The following is a 22,192-nucleotide window of genomic DNA, read 5'->3' as shown; positions in this document are numbered from 1 at the left end:
TAACAGCAGCAAGATAGGTGCTGTTAAAATATAGCACTTATTGCAACAATAAAAACCGGCTTCGTGTAATTGTTACAATAAGTGCTAATATTTTGATACAAACCTACCCTAAGTTTGATAATATTTTTCACTTTATCACTTTAGCGGTCGATAAGCATAGAATAGACCCACAGGACTACCTATCCAAAAGTATTGATACTATAATATGACGGCCATATTCCAGACAAATAATAAATCCAGACATCAATAATTAATATTGTAGGTAGGTACGTGAAAAATATTGTTATCCATCCGCTGCGGTTCGTTGACTGTTTTGGTACAACTTCCGAACAGTTTTTATACAATGTAGGTAGGTAGATTAGGTCACAAACAGATGTATCACGAACTGGACTAGTCTATATATATAAGTGTCTAAGTACAACATCGACCTACCTACCTACTTAACATTATTATACCTATTCAGCGGCGATTTTCTCCGGCGCAGATGATGCAACGGACTCGTCAGACGATTTAAAATGGGGCCTCGAAACAGTTAACATCAGTCATACAATTATGTTATAAAATCTTAAAAGATACGCATTTATCACAAATAAATCCCTCTAACTAACATGAAATGAACCCATAACATAACCATTCACCCGTACCTACTTATACACAAACAATAAATCTCTATTATCAGTGTCGGATTTACACTTGGAATGGCCGTGAGCTAAAAAAGTTTCTTTAGGGATTTTTTTAGGGCTCTGGTACCCCATGGTAAATCTGGCCCAGACTGTCATCTGCGATAATAATTATTTTTAGTTAGGTACCTACCTATCTACTTAATAATACGTAAAAAAGGAGCGTTTCACGGTTTCTTATACTTTTTTACATTTTACAATTACATATTAATACGGTGTAAGTACCTATTTTATTTGTGATTGTTCATCTAAAATATATTAGTAATATTTAGGTATTTTAGTAAGTATTAGTATTATAATAGTATTGTATTATAATACCTAATGGTTCATGTTGTAAAACCACTAATTTAACACACACAAATAAATGCAAGAATTATTATCTCAATGCGGAAGCATTGGTAAAGTAGTCCCATAGCTGGTATAACGTTATAAGTAAGTGTAATTTTTACTAGAAATAAATCTGGAATGTGAAATGACTTGCGGCTATTTTCTAGCTTCTCTTTCATAGTAGGTAAGGTAGGTACCTATCTATTTAGTTAGATATTAGACTCTATTTCTATAGAAGGGGAAAACGTATTTGTAATTTTAAATAATTATGAGATGACTGGCATATTATTATCATTTTCCAATGACGTTTTAAAAAAAGTTTTCCGACGGTTTATGTTTACTAATAGACGTCAAAATATTATTATTTATTGTGATATCAATGAAAATATTTAGCACAAACTTGCACAAACATGTTTAAATTATAATGTTTAAGTTTGCCGCTACAAAAGAATGGCGCTACTTGCCGGCTTTGACTTTTAAAAAAATATTTGCTTCTGATTATTTAACAAAAACCTTTTCGCTATATTTGATAGATGTCGGGTATATTTAAAAAATAAAATTATATTATATTAGGCAAACAGACCAACTTTTTGAGTAAAATGAATATTGGCGAATGATATTATGTTACTATAACAATATAACCCAAGCAATAATATAATTTAGTTGGTTCTAAAATTTATTATTGTGTGAAGGTACTTATTCAATGTATAGTTGTTTTTTAATTCATGGTTTAATTGTTTAATACAAAATTGTTAAACTTGCCCGCAAAGCCATTTGGTAGGTAGGATGTATTGTAAGTTCTCATAATATGAAAACATAGTACCTATTTCAAAAAATATAAAGCATTTTGTATCCTAGTTTTTACATCAAATGTTATTTACCTGTAATAATTTTAAAATTATTGTAATTATGTTGGAAAATGTATTATTAATTTATTGTAAAAAGAAGTTATTATATATAATTATTGTTCAAATGAAAAAAATATTGTATGATTTTCAATCAATAAAATAGGTAAAATTACCTACCTATTTTTAAAATAATTACAAATTTTTGTCTATGGTTTTGTTTTTATAAACTTGCCGTCTTGGCGAATTGGCGATTGTGCTGCTATCTACAGCGAACTGACGTTCGTGGCATTTCTCAAAGTTCTTTCCTTTCCCAGGTTGAACGCCATTACTGGCGTATCGTAATTTTGACTTGGCCAGCAAAATCGAAAATCATCCATCATGGTGAGTGAATAATTGTGTTTTTGAAAACGACAAAACGTTTCTTTAACAGTGTTTAATAAGATGAAATTAAGAAGTTTGACGATTTGATAAAATAGTGCCGATATTCAAGGATTGCACCACCGAGTGAAATTAATATATCAACTGCGATAAAAGTCTACGCCGAACTTTTGTCCAGCTGTCTTGAGATGAAAGTTTTATCTTCGCCTAATATTTGCGAAGAATGATTATTCCTTTCAAGTTATTGGGATTAATTCAGTGTTTCGCGACCGGTCTCACAGTGAAAAAAATATTTAATTATCTTTGACGTGCACGAGGCCACATGCAAATTTTCGTCGATATGTTTACGTCAAAAAAAAATTCGTCGACGAAAAGATGCGTCGGTGGTGTCTGCGTCCGTGTTTTGTTACATTATCACGTGCGGATATGTTTGTCTGATGGCGTTCGTTTTTATTTAGGTGAATTTCACCGTTGACGAGATCCGTGGCATGATGGACAAGAAGCGGAACATCCGTAACATGTCCGTCATTGCTCACGTAGACCACGGCAAGTCGACCCTGACAGACTCACTGGTCTCCAAGGCCGGCATCATCGCCGGTGCTAAAGCCGGAGAGACAAGATTTACTGACACCCGCAAGGATGAGCAGGATCGCTGTATCACCATCAAATCTACGTATGTATCCACAATTTCTACATCAATATGTCACAAATGTAGCATGTGAATGTCAGCTCTGTTTACCGTCTGTTTATGTAACAACATACTCATCAAAACATTTTTATTTGCTATGCTTAAAAATGCTAGCAAACTATCTACTGGTAATTAGGCACATACTTATTGTGAAATTAAGTTGACACCCCAATGTTATTATTTAAGTCATTCTGTCACTTCCATAATCAAAATAACATGTCGCAAGTCTATTATGGAATCCATATTATATTACAAGCTTTTTAAACCAAACAACTTACTTATTATCGAGCCAGCCCAAGCATATTTTAAATAACCACTCAAACCAAACTAACAAATAATATTTCATTTTCATTGTGTAATTTGCTGCCAGGCATAGGCAGAAAAGTATACTGATACATGTATTGGTAGCCTCAAAAGCTATGTTCACATTTGATCACATCATCTTCCATTTCACTAATTCTGGTTTTAATAGCCCGTTGACATACTATTGTAGAATAAGATTGTCGAGACAGTCGGCACTTCTACGTGTAAACAGTTATTATCACTTAATTTTAATTGACACACTATTGGTGCCAGTAAATCTATGAACGTGTACAGGTACCATTTCTTTGGGTTACGCAATGAGAATTTGCAAAACTTTCTCAAGTTCACCACAACTAGTTTTGTTTTTAATTATCAATTTCGCCAAATCATTTTCAAGTGTTGGTGCAAATGTCAGAAATATAATGTTACTGAACATTTATTTTCTCAGAGCCATCTCTATGTACTTCGAGCTGGAGGAGAAGGATTTGGTATTCATCTCCCACCCTGATCAGCGTGAGAAGACCGAGAAGGGTTTCTTGATCAACTTGATCGACTCTCCCGGACACGTGGACTTCTCATCAGAGGTCACCGCCGCTCTCCGTGTAACTGACGGAGCTCTCGTCGTGGTGGATTGCGTCTCAGGTTTGTACACCTCCACTCATTTCTCTGGAGTCACTCTGAATCATATATTCATACGGAAGTCTCATTTGCTCCACTTGATCTGAACATTTCTTGCCACGTAGTTTATTTCAACTGGAGTATTTATTATGAGGAATACCTTTCTTATATATTCACTCTTACTAGCGATAGACTGTTTTAAAAATGTAAACCAAACGTTACGTAATGTAGCGATGCTTAATTGAATAATACAGTCCAGTCAAATGGAGAATTTTTTTAGAATATTTGAAAAGTAATTGTGTGCCGAGGGCGTTCATTGGAGAATCGAGTGTTTCGTTTTAGGAAGAAGGTTGTAAAACAATGTTTCTCAATTATGTAATATAGGTACGTCTTCCCTAACAGCAAATAAGGTATTCCTCATTATGTTCTAGTTAGGACCAACTGTTTTCTCAATGTTAAATGTATGTTAACGAGATTTTCCTCCACGGGACTCTGTTGGTTTTCTTCAGTTTAACATTACAGTTTACACAGTTTAATTATAGTTTAAGTATACATAGGTATATACAAAATACTATTATTTGTCACTGTTATATTAGCTACATTAAAATATTGATACATTATTATTTGCTTTGATGATAAAAAAAATGCACTCTGAAGAAAAAGAGTGATGAAAAAAGTACTGCAGTTGCCATATGTTGTGAACATCTTATTAATTGAAATACTACAATTTCCATATGTTGTGCAGCACTGCAATTTCTATATGTTGTGCAACATCTTTTATCAATTGAAATACCTACTACAATTTCCATATGTTGTGCAACATCTTATCAATTGAAATACTGCAATTCCCATATGTTGTGCAACATCTTATCAATTAAAATTGCAATTTCCATATGTTGTGCAACATTCTTATCAATTGAATTGAATATTTTGGTAGAGGTGTTGACCTCTAAATATCAATCCACACTCTTGTGTAATCTGAAGAGATTGATAAACAATCAATAAAACTGAATGATATAAATACGCTTGAATGACGCCTGCACACATGCATGGATTTACTGGCACCAATAGTGTGTAAATTCAACTATGTATTACAATGTTAACTGGTGCTGACTTTTACTAATATTATTCTCCAAGCGTAAACGAGACGCGTTGTTTCATTTGATCTTATGCTTATGGGTGCTTATGCTCTGCGCTGTTGTTTTTTCCCTGCAGGTTTACCACTATCAAATTTATTGATCCTTGCTTGTAATCTTGCAACTTGCATGATAATACATGCTGTCAGCAGTAAATCAATACTCATCGTGGATGTCTTCCAGCACAACACGTGTCCCTCCTTAGCGTTTTGAAAGAGAGCTTCTGTTCTGTTTGTTTAGCGCAATGACGGTGTGGGCAGTGCCATGGAAGTAGACTAATTAATGGCAACATTGTCTAAACGCTGCTCTGGGACCTCTATCTTTATGTCTGTTTGGAGTATGCTACGGCAGTGACGTTACAATTACATATTATATCTAGATTGAATTCTTCATAGTAGTTGGTAGGAAGGGAGTTTGATGTATGTTTTTGTGACAGGTGTGTGTGTGCAGACCGAGACCGTGTTGCGTCAGGCAATTGCAGAGCGCATCAAGCCCATTCTGTTCATGAACAAGATGGACCGTGCCCTTCTTGAGCTGCAGCTGGGCTCCGAAGAGTTGTACCAGACCTTCCAGCGTATTGTTGAGAATGTCAACGTCATCATTGCCACCTATTCTGATGACTCTGGACCCATGGGAGAGGTCCGTGTAGACCCCAGCAAGGGATCTGTCGGTTTCGGTTCAGGACTCCACGGATGGGCTTTCACCCTCAAACAGTTCTCTGAGATGTATGCTGACAAATTCAAGATTGACCTTGTGAAGCTGATGAACAAGTATGTATGAGTTTCCACTATTTTTTTTTCTACATTTCTTTTTGGTATCGCTTTTATCTTCTGATGTTTGTTATTTATCACTGTTGTGAAACATTATTTTGAATCCTGTGTAAGTTATGGTACTTATATAAAATTAAACATTCTGAAAGCCAATAAGGTTTGAAATTTCTTCACTGCACTGGTGGATATGTGCAAAATGTCATACAGAGCCCACTTTTGGATTGTCTTATGTGTGATATTAAACTTGACTGCAAACCGCCACCAGTCCATACCAATGGGCTGATACCTTATTGGTTGCATACTTTCTAATACCAATAAATAGCACTTCTGTTTAATGAAATATTGAAACTGTGTGTACGTCTGTCTGCTTTATGCAAATTTAGCTATTAGCCTATTTAATCTATGCACCGTGGAAGCTTTTGATGCATTGGCAAAAAGTTTCTGTTTTATAATAAGTGTCGTTTAAGTTTTTTTCTATGGGCTTTTAAAAAATATATCATAACAAGGCATTATAAAATTTCGAAAAGTTAATATTTAGTCAGGAAATTATTTGATGACCATTTCTCATTTTCGATGTATTGTCTACAGACTGTGGGGCGAGAACTTCTTCAACGCCAAGACAAAGAAATGGGCCAAGCAGAAGGATAATGACAACAAGCGCTCGTTCTGCATGTACGTGCTGGACCCCATCTACAAGGTGTTCGATGCCATCATGAACTACCGCAAGGCTGAGGTAGACCAGCTTCTGGTCAAGATCGGAGTCTCCCTCAAGCACGAGGATTCCGATAAGGACGGAAAAGCTCTGCTCAAGGTATATCCTTCATCTAACATTGGAATAGTATCAATTAAGATGCAAATAATCGTTACAATCTTTAGTTCACTATCAAAATTTAGTTGTTCGATACAGTTAGGAGATCCGGTAATACAGGAAAGGTGTTAAGACGGTGAAGTCGGTCCGTTAAAGGGAACTTTAATTACTGACTGAAATATAGGATGTGATCCATTGCATTTTTTTTTTCATTTAGAGTGAATTAGAGATCAAGAAATCGATTTATATTGTTCATTGAACTTTTTGAGATAATGTATTCATTGAGAATGAATCGTCAGATGTCTTCTATTACCATTTAAATGACATTTTTCGTGGCTGAAAGAGATACACTTATGCATTCATTTGTTTCTCTGTGATTGACATTTTCAATGTAAATTTTGAAGGATTAACATACGTCAAATTATCAATATGTACATAGCTTTAATCTAACCTGGGGTTATTATGTTAGTAATGTAGTGATTAATTCCACTGTACAATAGGCATAGTGCGCATGCCCGGCAAGAATCAGTAATATGTACGAAACTTGGTCGAATTCATGCCAACCTTTACCCTCTGAAGGTCCATGTGTTCTGCTTAGGAATGGGGAATAGGAAAATGAGAATTTACCTCTATAAACATGTTCAATGATGAAATTACTCACACATTTACTGAATGAAACAAATGGCCCAACTTGACGAGTTGACCGACATTCTGTGGTGCTCAAGCACCGCAAAAAGGTCTCCTCAATTTTATTCGGGACCATTTCATTGACGAGTATAAATAACTGATGAACATTTGACTATAACCATGTGACATTTAGTAAAAGATTATTTCTGTCAATATTTGAACTGTTCAAATTTTTGTCTTCAGGTTGTGATGCGCAGTTGGTTGCCAGCTGGAGAGGCTCTCCTTCAGATGATTGCCATCCATTTACCATCTCCTGTCATCGCCCAAAGGTACAGAATGGAAATGTTGTACGAAGGACCCCACGATGATGAAGCAGCCGTCGGTATCAAGGTAACATCTATTCAACCATTCGTCACAAATACTTTGTAGAATTATATTTGCTTCATTGGCTGATAGACAGTGTGCTGACAGCTGTTAGTTAGTGTTAAATTTAATATCTACTTTATATGATTTTACAATTAGAAAGAATTATTTCAGAGATCCCGGATGTGTGGATACGAATCCCACATGTCTTAAATCGGATCTGTTGTCTTTCATTGGATATTACAGGAAATCCGGAGGCATCAAAATAGATTACTATGATAATTAGCTTGTGTTCATGGCGATTACCCCAGAAACTAAATGGACAATGCCTATGTTTTTTTTGTGATACTTGATTGGTGAAGATTGGAGCACCACCACTGTAAGATTGCTTACGAGAAGAAGCATAAAGAAGAGTACAGGGGAATATAACACTGATGGGTGATTTAAATGCATTCTGGGCGCGGAATGACCCTTTCTGTATCCCTTGTATCCTCCAAACATTTAGCCGGTGTGGTTTTTCGACAAAATTGCGCCGATGTATCACGCATGTCCTCAATTTGGGTAAACTAATTTGCTTCTCGCAGTTGTATCATGTCTCCCAAATCGTACTGTTTGTGCACTTAGGGATAGGACACAGTGTTACAAGTTAAATCAAACAGCCCACTTTTGTAGTAATGCCATTGTGAACTAGTAAAATAATCCTATGTTTCATTTTTCTGCAGAACTGCGACCCCACAGCTCCCCTTATGATGTACGTGAGCAAAATGGTGCCCACCTCCGATAAGGGACGATTCTACGCTTTCGGCCGTGTCTTCTCCGGAAGGGTAAGACCACATTCTATTATATTTCTATAACCTAGTATGATTCACTACTAAAACTGTACGATGAGTGTATTAATCATCTGTTTATAACTGAGGCGCCGAGATTAAGAGCACACGTGACAAATAAGCGAAAAATGAATTAGCAATTTTAATATCACATGTAGAGGTAAATCATTTCACATTGAGCGATTTGCTGTTTGCTACAATGCCTGTTTCGATGCTAGCAATCATTATCAATACGACTGTGAATCGCTTTTGCCGTACCCATAATGCCACTCTAAAGTGATTTACGTATACCTACCTATTTCAGTGTGACATAGAATATTGATATTTTTTCTTGAATTAGTATGATTTACTATTAGTATCATTTTGAGAATACACAATCAATTACAGGATGTTGAAAATTGTTATGTAGAATTTACAATCACATATTTAGCTTTGAAGTCGGTTTACTCAATTTGGTCATCAGTGCACTTGTATTCGTTAAATTCTCGGTTCCTCAATTATTTTTGTGACTTAGCTCTGAACTTATTCCCATGATTGCTGACTTGCAATGTTCAATGATGAAATTCACAGACCTGTACTGAACTCATCTTTGGTCCGCTATAACGAGTCTTCCGACATTTGTGCTGCTCAAGCAGTGCAAAAAGGACTACTCTCTTTTATAAAAGGTCCATTGTCTTGAGGAATGAAACCGACTGATGAACATACCATGTTACCAATATATTAGTGTCCATGTGGAGCCAAATTATTCATTTAGGCTAAGGCCACATATTCAGGTGCCTTACTTGGTGGCTACGTGCTAGGTGACATCCTAGCGAACGGGGCGCACACTATACTATCGAAATGGCCACACTGCATGCTTTGCGCCTCGCTACGTGATTATTAGTCATCTAGATTAATATTTCTTAACCTTTTTACATCCGCGGACCACAAAAAAATCAAAAAATGTTTTGCGAACCATCAATATTGGAATAAAATAAAAAATATTTATATTTACACTATTTTTGAAACAATTATTGAAATATAATATAACCCTACTTCAAATATTGGGTTTCTAGGGAATATTTTTGCGGCCCACCCAAAAATCTTCGCGGGGGACCATCGGTTAAGAAACTATGACCTAGATAGTCTCCCGGCGAACAAACGTGTTGGTTATTTTTATTGTGTCACCTAGTGATTTTGCAAGATGGCGGATGTTTCTTCAGTATGACAAACGTCAAACACCGTATATTTTGAGGTTATGAAATGACACATGAAATGAATTGACATTATGCACCCAACAAGTTCGAATTTGAGACTTTCGAAATTTTAAACTTAAATTCTCTGTAAGAAGTAGCTTTCTGGTTAGTTTTGAGAGTGACATATCGTTGTTGACTTGAGAGCCCTCCCTAATGTCAAATGAATTTGTACCTAAGCACGTAGCGTGCAATGTGGCAGTTTTTTTAGTAGACAAGCATAGCACCTAGCTCAGCACTACTAGCGAAACACCTACCTATGTGGCTGAAGCCTTAGAAAAAATATGCCAGTGATGCATTTATCTGCATAGAATATACAATTGTTATTTCAATATGATCCAGTTAGATGTCGATAACATGTCTTATTTGTTGTTGCTGTTCATTTAGTATAATATGGACATCTATTTGCCTATATGTTTTGCAAGATTTCTTCGAAACAGCTGTCGTTTCAACAAAAGTGATTTAAACACCTAGACGTCATGTGCAATGCACGTGTACATGCAATAAAATGAATAAAAGTTCCACATTTTAAGTAAAGTTCAACAAGAAAGAGTGGGGCAAGGCGATATAGCATGCGCAATCTGCATACAGCAATACTGCAATACAGCAATGACTTGTATTTAGCTTAGTTTTAAATTAGTTTGTATGTTTATAATTTGGCTATGATTTTCAATATCTGTTCTAGTTCTGAGAAAAAAAAATATACCTACTAATCATGAAATTCCATGGTGTTTCCAGGTGGCGACAGGACAGAAGGCTCGCATCATGGGCCCCAACTTCCAGCCGGGCAAGAAAGAAGATGTCTGTGACAAGACCATCCAGCGCACAATCCTCATGATGGGACGTTATACAGAGGCCATTGAAGATGTTCCTTGCGGAAACATTTGCGGTCTGGTTGGAGTGGATCAGTTCCTCGTCAAGACCGGAACTATCACCACATACAAGGATGCCCACAACATGAAAGTCATGAAGTTCTCCGTGTCACCTGTCGTGCGAGTGGCCGTCGAGCCCAAGAACCCTGCCGATCTCCCCAAGCTTGTGGAGGGGCTCAAACGTTTAGCCAAGTCAGATCCTATGGTGCAGTGCATCATTGAAGAGTCCGGAGAACACATCATCGCTGGCGCTGGTGAACTCCATCTTGAAATTTGCTTGAAGGTAAGCTTGCTAATAACATTTATTAATCCTATTAAAAATTATATAAAAGTTGATATGGGTTCTGAGATACATTTTCACCCGTCTGTATGTATGGCTTCTTATTTAGTTATGTTTGATTGAAATCTTACCATTGAGTCTAGTAAAACTTATGAACATTACTATTGAATACGTTAGTTTTACTTTGTAAGTTTTTTGCTTTTATAAAACATCTAATTTTAATGATCAATCCACAAAAACCCCGTAAATCGGGTCAGTTCTTTGTTTTCATGTATTGAATTTCAAACTTTAAACAAACGAATTTAATAAAACGTAAATTGAGGCAGATTTACTCTCTCCTGAAGAGTATTTTGAATTTGCAAGGTTTTAAAACCACTAGAAAAGTTCATAATGGATAGAGTAGGGTTCTTCTAACCCGCATCTTTTGTATGCTGTGCAAATTTTTTCCTAAAGTCAAATTTTTAATTTCATTCCAGGATTTGGAAGAAGACCACGCATGCATTCCCATCAAGAAGTCCGACCCTGTTGTATCTTACCGTGAAACCGTATCGGAGGAGTCCGACCAGATGTGCCTCTCAAAGTCCCCCAACAAGCACAACAGGCTTTACATGAAGGCCCAACCCATGCCCGACGGTCTGCCTGAAGATATTGATGACAACAAAGTGAACCCTCGTGATGACTTCAAGACCCGTGCCCGCTACCTAAATGAAAAATACGATTATGATGTGACTGAAGCCCGTAAGATCTGGTGCTTCGGTCCCGATGGCAACGGTCCTAACATCCTCGTGGATTGCACCAAGGGAGTCCAGTATCTCAATGAAATCAAGGACTCAATGGTGGCTGGCTTCCAGTGGGCTGCTAAGGAGGGAGTTCTCTCCGAAGAGAACTTGAGAGGAGTCCGTTTCAACATCTTTGACGTGACCCTGCACGCCGACGCCATCCATCGTGGAGGCGGTCAGATCATTCCCACCACCAGGAGATGTCTCTACGCTTGTCTCATCACCGCTCAACCTAGACTTATGGAACCTGTATACCTCTGTGAAATCCAGGTAAATAATATGATTGAATTACTATCATTTTTGGCGTTCTTCAGAAACTTCTCCATCCTGGACGGTGAAGTGTTTTCGTTTAACAATTGCTTTCATCAAATCCACAATCCAACCATTTTGAATTACATCAAAATTGTTATTGATATTCATCATAAAACCAAAAGAACGATACGAAGCTAAAACTCATGAGACTTAGCAAAGAAGTAGATATCCACTGATTCTAATTACTTTATGCATCCATCAAGCCGTGTTTTTCTCTGTATCGAAACTGACCTAAATTTGTTACAAGGATTCTCAATTCATATGCAGAATGGTGAAATAGTACATTTTAGACATGAATTTTCTAGCTTGTTTCAAATATTTATTCAAATGTAATCAAGCCTCAGGATGTTATAATTTGAACAAGCTCAGTTTGATTAATGTAGTTTTTCTTCATTGCAGTGCCCTGAAGTCGCTGTCGGTGGTATCTACGGAGTGTTGAATCGTCGCCGTGGTCACGTATTTGAGGAAATGCAAGTTGCCGGAACCCCTATGTTCTTCGTTAAGGCGTACCTTCCTGTCAACGAGTCGTTCGGCTTCACAGCTGACCTCCGCTCCAACACCGGAGGACAGGCCTTCCCACAGTGCGTGTTCGACCATTGGCAAATCCTCCCAGGAGACCCCACTGACCCCTCAACCAAGCCCTTCATCGTTGTCCAGGTTAGTTACCACATCGTATTACTTACTGCCTTGCAATTTTATTCTCCGTGTTTCTTGTTAGTCCCTACACTGAGATTATTGTATTTTCTGTATACTTAATTTATTTAGTTATAAGAAATTGCTCTTCATTTTAAATGACTGCATGTCAATTATTGATCTTGGTTATTTGTTAGTTAAGGTGATACATCAGTAAAACGGCAAATAATTTTCAACTATAGGCGCGACGAAATTTTGGACTCGCTGCCATTCGGAAAGAGAACGTCGGGCTGGAAACACGTCAATTTATTTCGTGATGGCGACAGGCGTATTAATTCTTAAATCGTGTAAAGATGACTAAAAACGTTACCCATTTACTTTAAAAAGAAAACCTGCCAATGAATATATTATTATTGTTACTGATTGAACAATAAACAGAACATTAAATGGACACATGTTGGATTTATATGACAAATTATATTTCGTTTGACATGCGTCATTTGCACCCGCAATCCGCGCATCGCCTAGCCACGATTTTTTTAGACCGTGCCTCAACTGAGGTATAGCCTTAACCAAAACTCAAACATTTAAGATCTTTAATACTGTACCGCATAGGAGTAAGATCTTGTTGTTGATTTAGTCAATTAGTGCCTATATAAGCACTATGTAACTATTCTGCAGGAGCGTGCATAGAGCTTGAAGATACCAAAAAGTGAAACCTGGGTTGCAAAGTACAAGACTTCAATCAATTAGTATTCAGAAGTAACCTCGATCGATGTATTAATTGACTTGCGAAATAATAATTATCCTTCAGTCATGACTCCCATAAAAACGGTGTTCATAATTAGATACCGACAACTATAACTTGAAGCATGGCCTTGGCGCTAGTGTTGTGATGTGTATGTTGCTACTTTCAAAATATTTCCATCTGACATTTTTATCAATGACAAGTCGCCTACACTTCAGTAATCCCCCCTCCTCTCTTTCAACTACCATTGGCATACGCCGTAAGCTAAGCCAAATGGCTGCAATTATGATAATATGTATATGGTTACATTGAATATATTTTATTTGGCTGAATCTCGATTATTTGTTTTGCAGGATACGAGAAAGAGGAAGGGATTGAAAGACGGCCTTCCAGATCTTGCACAATATCTGGATAAATTGTAATCCATCACAGCGCGGATTATGAAACTAGAAACAATTCCAATCAAATTGTGTAATTTTCTATTCTCTCTACATCCGGGATGACGCCTCTCCTGTCTCAACATCTTCGGCAGTCTCTAACGAGTGTCATAAAAATAATTATATATATAACATCCATTAAAAGATAAAGGAGAACTCAACAATTTGTTTTTACTTGTAATAAATGAATACTTTTTTATTAATTTAACTGGGCGGTTTACGTTTGCGCGATGTTTAACGAATATATATTTATATATACTTTATAAGCCGTTTTGTTGCTTTACAACTTCCGACATCAACGCTATTGTCTTCTTTTTTTTTGAAATATAACAATATATACACGCCAGCGTAATGTTTATTTATTAAATTTTAAATAAAATTAAAAAAAAATGCGGGGTTGTGTACATTTTTCTTTTTGTACATTAATCTTATTATATTAAAAAAAAATTAAAACACTCAAAAATACTTTGTTATTGTAGCGAGTTTGTGACACGAACTTAATACTAGGTGCCAATGTATTATATTTTTATTTATTAACATACAAAACCTGTTCCAATTCCTCTAAAAACAAACTAGTGGAAAAACAAGCATTAAATTTACTATTACTTCTACATAATTATAACATCAATGGAAGACCCCTGAGTATTGGTGAGTTATATAATTATCGTTTAAATAAATCACAGTGAAATCTCAATTATCTGACACCAGAAAAAATAATATAATTATATATATCATCAAATTGGTTCAGATAATTTAGGTTTCCTGTATTTTATATTTAAATATGTAATTTTTATTTACATTGAAAATTGTTGTCAGGTTGTCTTCAACATCGTTCAAATACGGATTCTGGTCATATTCCCCTGAAGAGAGTATGAAGGAAACTGCGTTATCAAATGGTGAGATATTATATCATTACATAATTACATACGTTTCACTATTTATATGAACGAGTCGTTCTTCAGTGTGGTTATATTAATTGCTAGTTTAACTTAAATTTCATGAATAGATAAGCTCTGAAAACTCTTCCAAAATCACTAATCAATATGATGACATAATCTCAGTCGATGCCAAAAGTTATTTGTGGACTTGTTTTAATTCCTGATGAAAAAAAAATTCTTAGGATTTCTTACTACATAATATTATGTATTTTATCAGTTATTGATTTTTTGTTTTTCTTGCAGGTATTGCAGTACCGATTCCTGAAAGGTGACCGAATGATTTCCCAAAATCATTAGCAATTGGTTAGTATTATTAAAATTGAAATAACTAATAGTTTTTGTTAGATATTATACAAATTCTTATAATAGGGTATTGAAAAAGTATCAATTGGGGCACGTTTCAGATGGATTGTGACAGTATAGAAACCCTGTCAATACTTCTAAAATGTGTCGCATTCTACTGACAGTATACCTTGACAGACTTTTTACTTTTACCAAGGATTGGTTGTTAGCATACCTACGTGACATGATGATAAATTCTCAGATATGCCAAAAGATATTTGTGGACTTGTTTTAATTCCTGAAGATTCAAAGATATTTCAAAATTTCATCAGAATCATTTAGTACAACTTATTGATGTATTATTTATTTTTTTCACAGATCTACGATCATGACAAGATAAGATACACATACATTCAACTGTCTTGACTGGCTCCATATACCAACCGTAAGTATTCTTTTAAAAAATTTCAAAGAATTTTCAACTATACGAAGTCTTTCACTTTCTAATAAGACATTCATACGAATGAAGTCGGTAAATTGTAAAGGCCCCTTGCGCACTGTTATCAACCAGTCTCATGCAACCACAATGTCAAAAGGAAATCACCTTATGCATGTGGCTGCCGAAAGCCACTGCAGTTGGCCTTTCTAATTGTCTATCTCCAGGGTGCCATTTTTTATAACTCAAGTGCAGTTATAATCAATGTTTCAACAAAACATACACCCTACAGATTTAATTGTACTGTGTACTGTTGTCTACCGATAAACCTGCAATATGCAGTCGTAAGCTAATCTAATCAGGGGATCAAAGGTCCCCCTTTTTAAAACTTCATTTCTTAGGTATTTTATCTGTGTTAAGTTGTTTTAATTTAATGTTATAAATGGATTTTTTTAAAGTTAAATGATGAATATCAAATCACAGACCTGTTCTGAATTATATTTGCTGTTAATGATTTTCTGATCCTGCTTTTCAGGCACAACTTTTTATTAAATATTATTTTATTGTTCTAATGTGGGATTTTTCTGTTTGTAGGTTATAGCTGCTGAACACCTCGCAGCCCGTATTGTCCCTTCACCAAAAGAGGTAAATTTTTTATGATGACAATGAAATTCAATCTATTAATAGTAATATAATGTACAACAAAGCATTTTCTACAAATTTTATGTAGTCTGTCAATGTAGGGGATTAGGGATTATAAACATTTCACATTAGCATGATCGTTGTTATGACGTTCACTTCCCCCACCGGGTTAGTAGTACTGCAGACTGGAATTTGTTGTCCTCGAAGTAGTGAAGTAATTAAATTTTACCTGTGCCAAGTTGTTTTAATTTAATGTTATAAATGATTTTTTTTTTAAATTATATGATGAATATCAAATCACAGACCTGTTCTGAATTGTATTTGCTGCTAACGATTTTCTGATCCTGCTTTTCAGGTACAAATTTTTTATTGAATATTATTTTATTCTAATGTGGTATTTTTCTGTTTGTAGGTTATCGTTGATGAACACCTCACTGCTCGTATCGTCCCTTCGCCGAAAGAGGTACATTTTTTATTAATTTTACATTGTCAGTCAATATAGTATCCATCAGGGATTATAAACATTCCACGTTAGCGTGATCGTTGTTATGACGATCACTTCTCCCACCGAGTTAGTACTGCAGACACATGACATTTCGTCGCTCTAGTAGTTGTTTTTTCAAAGCGACAAATGTGAAATGTTCAGGTGACGAAAAACATAGTTCAGTCAGTACCTTATATTTAAATGCTGGAAGATCTTTCATATTTATTTATTTTACATAGTGAGTGATACATTATTTATTAGAATTAGTAGAACATATTAAAAGAATAATCTAGTGATATTATTACTCATTTAATTAAGAAGAATTTATATTTATTTAACAGCAGATTCTGCACTTTAGCTTTAAAAATATACAATGTATTCAAATGGCGGAGATCAGTAAAATGAGGACGTAGTTAGTAGAGCTAGACAATAATAATATTAGACAAGGACAAGCGATCCGTTGACCAATCAGGTAGTAGAGGGGGTGGTAACCGTATAACAACCATGACGCCATTTGGTCCGCAGATTAGAAAGGCTAATTCTGAATGATTTATACCGTGGTTTCTTGGGACATTTTTTTAAACAAGATCTTCGTTTCTAATGAAAAATATAATATTTTTTTTAATGATTTCGATGCGTTTATACATAAGAAAATGAACTGCATTAAAAAGTCAATTTCGCCAAAAATGGATTTTCACAAAACAAATACTAGAGCGACGATTTGTTGTCCTCTGAATAAGAAGAACATTGATGTTTAGACGGGGTATTAAATTTTTGAAATGATGATAAAAATATTTCCATATAGATCCATGACGGTTGTCAAAGCTCAACAGGACTGAAGTTTTTATAAACGGCTGTATCAAATATGGCATTTAATTATGGGTTATTTACATGTAATATTTTTTTTACAGATTTGAGATGCTGTGGAGAATCTGAGGAAACGCACACTTCAATGTACTCTTATGGTAATTATCATTTTATAATGCTGTTCGTATCATGTTACTAAATAAAATAATACGCGATGATGAGAATTTTTTCCGAAAGAGATTTGTTGACTTGTTTTAATTCCTGAATGCAATTTATTTTTAATCAATTTTTAATGTCTGGTTTTGAAAAAAAAGTTAAATTTACCTTTTTTAAATTTCAGATCCCTAGGAGTGAGTTATGATGTGCCATGTCTTGATTGGCTGAAGATAGACTGATTTATTAAAATGTATGTATATTTTGCCTAATTTAATAATTTATTACTTTGTGTGAATCCATTATGTCTATATATTTATTTAGTAATTCACTCATTTTTCTACCTCTACATTTGCAATATGATCCTATATTTGCATTTTCATATTTTGTAACAAGAAACAGTAATATAAGAATGAATACCTCCATAAATTATGTCTTGAATGAATAGAAGCTCATTATCTCATTATGAGGACTTATAGTATCTAACATTCATAGTTGTAAAATTAAACATTTGACTAAAGTTTTTTCCGTGGTAGAAACTTTTAGCTAGCAACTCAAGACGATTAAAAAAAACATGACTGCATAACAACATGGCAGCCAAATTAGGCCATTATGCTAGTCTGGCTGCCATGTTTTGCTATGAAGCCTTTTTATTCAGATTGGTAAAACTTACGTAACTATTAAGCATTCTACATTATAGATATTGTGATTAACTTCATGCGTAATATAGGTATCTAGGTAATACCTTCATGATAATGTTATTACAGTAGAATCACGATATAACTCACTTCGGATATAACTATCACCCTCTCACCCTTATTAGTCTGTTATATTGAGGTTCTACTGTATTTTAGTAACGCATGTACTCTTGTTTATGATGATCCATTTCTTATATCCATACAGAACCGTGATGGTTATGTCAAAGCTCAACAGGACTGATGTCAAATAAACATTTAAATATATTTCCGTGAATTTTAACATGTTACTAAGCATCAGTATTTTATTATTACAGAAGTACGTATTACGGAGATTGCTGTTGCTAGACACCCATGGAAGGCCGTGAGCCAGAATACAAACACGGTGAGCTTTTAATTTCGCTCTTCAGTTTTATAATGTTATTGTTTCAGACTTGTTCTGAAGATTTGTTTTATATAGATACTGTCACCATCATTTGACAGCAAGCCTTACCAATCATTGTGATTTAACTCGAATCTAAATAGTATGAGAACGATCCAGATGGTGTCGAGGCAAACGCGCGAGCCATTTTGCTGTCCAGATTTCCATTTGAATGTCGTCTTAAAGTTTGCAGTAACTATAAAAAAATTAACCTTTTAGCTGCAAAATGAAGAATAGCTGAGAAATGCTACTATTTATAATTATTGTTAATTTAAAAAAATTATGGGATTGTCAGGTATGGGATTATAATTTTAACAAATTAGTATACAACCCATTCTAGTGTATTTCAACCCAAAGTTTTAATCCGTTACCAAATCACCACAATAACTATCAGTACATGAAGAAATGTGCAATTTTTACAATAGCATTCAGAATACTGAAATATTGCTTTAAAATTGAATTAAAACTTGTGCTATTTGATTGAAGAGAGAGTTGCCTGAAACTACGCCAATTGGGAATAGATAAATCTACATTCATTGTTCACACACATGCCATTTTTATAATTTGTGACATGCCTAGGTACATTTATTTTTTGCTTGACTTATAAGTCAAACACGTCATGTCATTCTAATGGTTTTGTTTGCAGACCCTAATGAAGTTAAAACTATGTTCCCAGGAGTATAATTTCGATGGTTGATTATGTTATTTCAATCATATCCTAAATTCATATCACGAATAACCCACTCTGGACACGTGATTAATTTTATATTTTCCCAATAAATGAATCATCTAACCTACCGAAGAAAATGTAAAAATAATATTTAAATGTGCAAAACAAATAGAATAAAAACGCATCCAAGAAGTTTTAAGAAGAAACAGTTTACCATTTCAAGTATAATGACATCAACAACGATGGTTTTAGCATTTTTTTGCTGTTATTATGAACAGCGATGATACATCATAGTTTATTATTCAAAGGATTAAATTGTAAAATCATTTAGTTTGTTTATGATGATAAATTTCTTATATCCATACAGTACCGTGATGGTAATGTCAAAGCTCAACAGGACTGATGTCTAATAAACATTGAAAAAATATTCAAATTGTTATCGATCATAAAACTAATGTTTGCTGCTCATTTCTCATTACAGGTATATTGTCGGACTTGACTGACACGCGTGATGAATATTATAAATGGTGAGATATTATTTATAATTTTATTATTCTGTTGGATTTCTTTTAAATATTACATGATGATATAATTCACAGACCTGTTCTGAAAAAATATATATTTGAGGATTTGTTTTATACTGATATTAAATTTTTCAAACGTATTTCATTATTATTTTTCGAATAACTGGTTTTTATTAATTTGTGATTTCACACCTGCAGGTTTCACATTCAATTCATCCAGAAAGCAATCTTCAATAAGCACCAATAACATCGGAGAAGTCATTCATTATATTTCTGTAAGTACATAATTACATAGTTAACATCTAATACGTTTGATGTATTCTACGCATTAGGTAATGATCTATCTGGAAAAATGTGTGAAACGGGCAAATATTTATCTGTGTTGTCTGGAGTGTTCTCAATTTGATTGCACCAATTGGGAACATACTTTTAGCGACATATCACTTGATCCATGAATTGAGCTAGCCACCTGTTTCAATTTAATATTTTCAGTCTTAATAGAGACCTGGCGATGACATTTTTTCTTGATTCTGTAAATCTATTCCAATGCAACACTTCTCTCTAAAATCACAAAAAAATTTGATATCAATTCTACAATGTATTCCAAGTGGGTTACTATCTCGGGGGCTGTCTTACCAGCCAGTTACATATTTAAGAAAATTAATAAAAGGTTATTTTAAAGTTGAAACAGATGTGCAGTGCTGGTCTCATAAATTAGCTAACTTCCAAGGGTGGTACTATTTGCAAAAAAAAACCAATATTCTTGTAGTTCAATAAAATACCTTTGCGAGCGTGTAGTTGTTTTTGTTTTCTGTATCTATGATGATTTGCGGCTAGTGTGCCACTTTTGGGATATTGTCTCAGTTCTTATAGTTAGTTTAAATGTTGTTATCTGTTGTGTTTATTAATTTGAGTCAATTCAAACATGTCTTCCAGCACAACACGTGTCCCTCCTTAGCGCTTCGAAAGAGAGCTTCCGTTCTGTTTGTTTAGCGCAATGACGGTGTGGGCAGTGCCATGGAAGTAGACTAATTAATGGCAACATTGTCTTAACGCTGCTCTGGGACCTCTATCTTTATGTCTGTTTGGAGTATGCTACGGCAGTGATGTTACATTTTGAAGCATTCTTTAGTTTTATCAAATGAGATGAAAGATAACATAATCTTATTGGACTCATTTTAATGTGACTCAAACTCAAATTAAATTTATCGATTTGCTGAATTAGTGCATATTCTACTTGGGACCACCCAGTCCTGATATATTATTTTTGTGTCTAATGTTTTTTTAATTTTTCTTTCAGAGGTGTCTTTTCCCTTCCCCTACTAATGAAATTGAGCAGTTGGCAAAAATGAAAATATGTCATGAAATATTTAAATAAATTGTATTTTTTTTTGCAAAATAAAATGAATTTAAAAAGTATCTATTCATGAATTTACCCTAATCTTATTAATGAATTCCCCAATCTAAAATTAGTACATATCGACATGCCTAAGCCAAAAAGGCATAAGTAACATTTTGTTGATTTTAAGTTAAATATGATAGCTTCACAAAAAAATCATCTACATACTGCTGCCGAAAGGGCGTTCTTCACGTTACATCCTTTACCGACTTCATTGAATGGCATCTTTTATCTGTCAAAACGTGATATAGGTGTGACTTGTGTAGTACAGGAGGACCTCGACTTTCGCACATAATTGGTTCCTGAAAAGGTGTGCGAATGTTGAATGTTCGAGAGTATTTATACAAATATTTTTTTTACCTAAATGGACACCGGTCAGAAAACTGACCACTGGGAAATCGATAATTACGAAAAAACTATATATTTTTCAAAAAAAAAAATATTTTTTCTGTTCATCAAAATGAATATAGAATAGATAAAAAAAATAATTAAGCACATATCTTTGAAAAAAAAAGTTGTCCTATAAAGGGTTAACAGGATTGGATTATATAAAAAAGTATTGCGGAAAGTAAATAAAACAAGGTGAAATGTACATACATATCTGTTAGAGGCAACATAAAAGGATAAATTTAATGTAATTTGTGTGAAGGTTTCAAAAACAATGGGGATTCAATTATTAATTACTGTAGCTGTAGTTCTGAATTTGAAAAATTATTAAGATGAAGTGGATGGAGCAGGCAAAAATATTATTCAACAAGATAAGTCTAAAATAGATGCTCGTTTTCGATGTGCTAGCTTTGATCTACAAAAAGTCTTGAATACTCCCTATGGCAGTGGCGCACCCAGGGGGGGAGGGGGCAAGGGGCCCTGGCACCCCCCAAAATGAAAATTATCAGTGATTTTAAACATTGAAGTTGAAAGCAAATAAACTATACCTTTGGGCTTAGACAAATAAAAACAGCAAAAAAATGATTTGTAATTCTACAGCACCCTTTTTAGAAAAAAAATCTTAGATTTTAATTTCGAAACACTAATGTCAGGTTTTTTTAGAAACCCAATCCCTAAAGCCGCGTTG

At 34.7% G+C, this 22,192-nt stretch overlaps 1 protein-coding gene and 1 long non-coding RNA gene across 2 annotated transcripts in view; both read left to right on the top strand.

The window, feature by feature from the left end:
* LOC147074621 (uncharacterized) overlaps nt 1-21,137 on the top strand; it is a 262,214-nt gene extending 241,077 nt beyond the window's left edge. The window contains exons 3-5 of the long non-coding RNA XR_015070284.1: nt 18,685-19,721; nt 19,917-19,993; nt 21,019-21,137. This is a non-coding gene — a long non-coding RNA (uncharacterized LOC147074621). The remainder of the gene's footprint in view (nt 1-18,684; nt 19,722-19,916; nt 19,994-21,018) is intronic.
* On the top strand, nt 2,160-14,129 carry eEF2 (eukaryotic translation elongation factor 2). Its single transcript, XM_085943852.1, has 11 exons — nt 2,160-2,236; nt 2,692-2,906; nt 3,673-3,866; nt 5,415-5,748; nt 6,337-6,559; nt 7,427-7,573; nt 8,269-8,370; nt 10,344-10,760; nt 11,234-11,806; nt 12,248-12,505; nt 13,583-14,129. The coding sequence occupies exons 1-11, from the start codon at nt 2,234-2,236 to the stop codon at nt 13,649-13,651; spliced, it is 2,535 nt and encodes an 844-aa protein (XP_085799978.1). The 5' UTR covers nt 2,160-2,233; the 3' UTR covers nt 13,652-14,129.
* Nucleotides 21,138-22,192: the final 1,055 nt, after the last annotated feature.

This window comes from Rhyacophila brunnea, unplaced genomic scaffold, assembly GCF_057557595.1.
Source record: "Rhyacophila brunnea isolate RB1 unplaced genomic scaffold, BYU_Rbru_1.0 scaffold_16, whole genome shotgun sequence".
Taxonomy (NCBI): domain Eukaryota; kingdom Metazoa; phylum Arthropoda; class Insecta; order Trichoptera; family Rhyacophilidae; genus Rhyacophila; species Rhyacophila brunnea.
This window is presented reverse-complemented; position numbering and strand designations above follow the sequence as displayed.

What these genes read in the sequence shown, in the direction of transcription:
- eEF2 (XM_085943852.1), top strand. An exon ending in TATACCTCTGTGAAATCCAG is followed by an intron (nt 11,807 to 12,247) that starts GTAAATAATATG and finishes TCTTCATTGCAG; the next exon opens with TGCCCTGAAGTCGCTGTCGG. An exon ending in AGCCCTTCATCGTTGTCCAG is followed by an intron (nt 12,506 to 13,582) that starts GTTAGTTACCAC and finishes TTTGTTTTGCAG; the next exon opens with GATACGAGAAAGAGGAAGGG.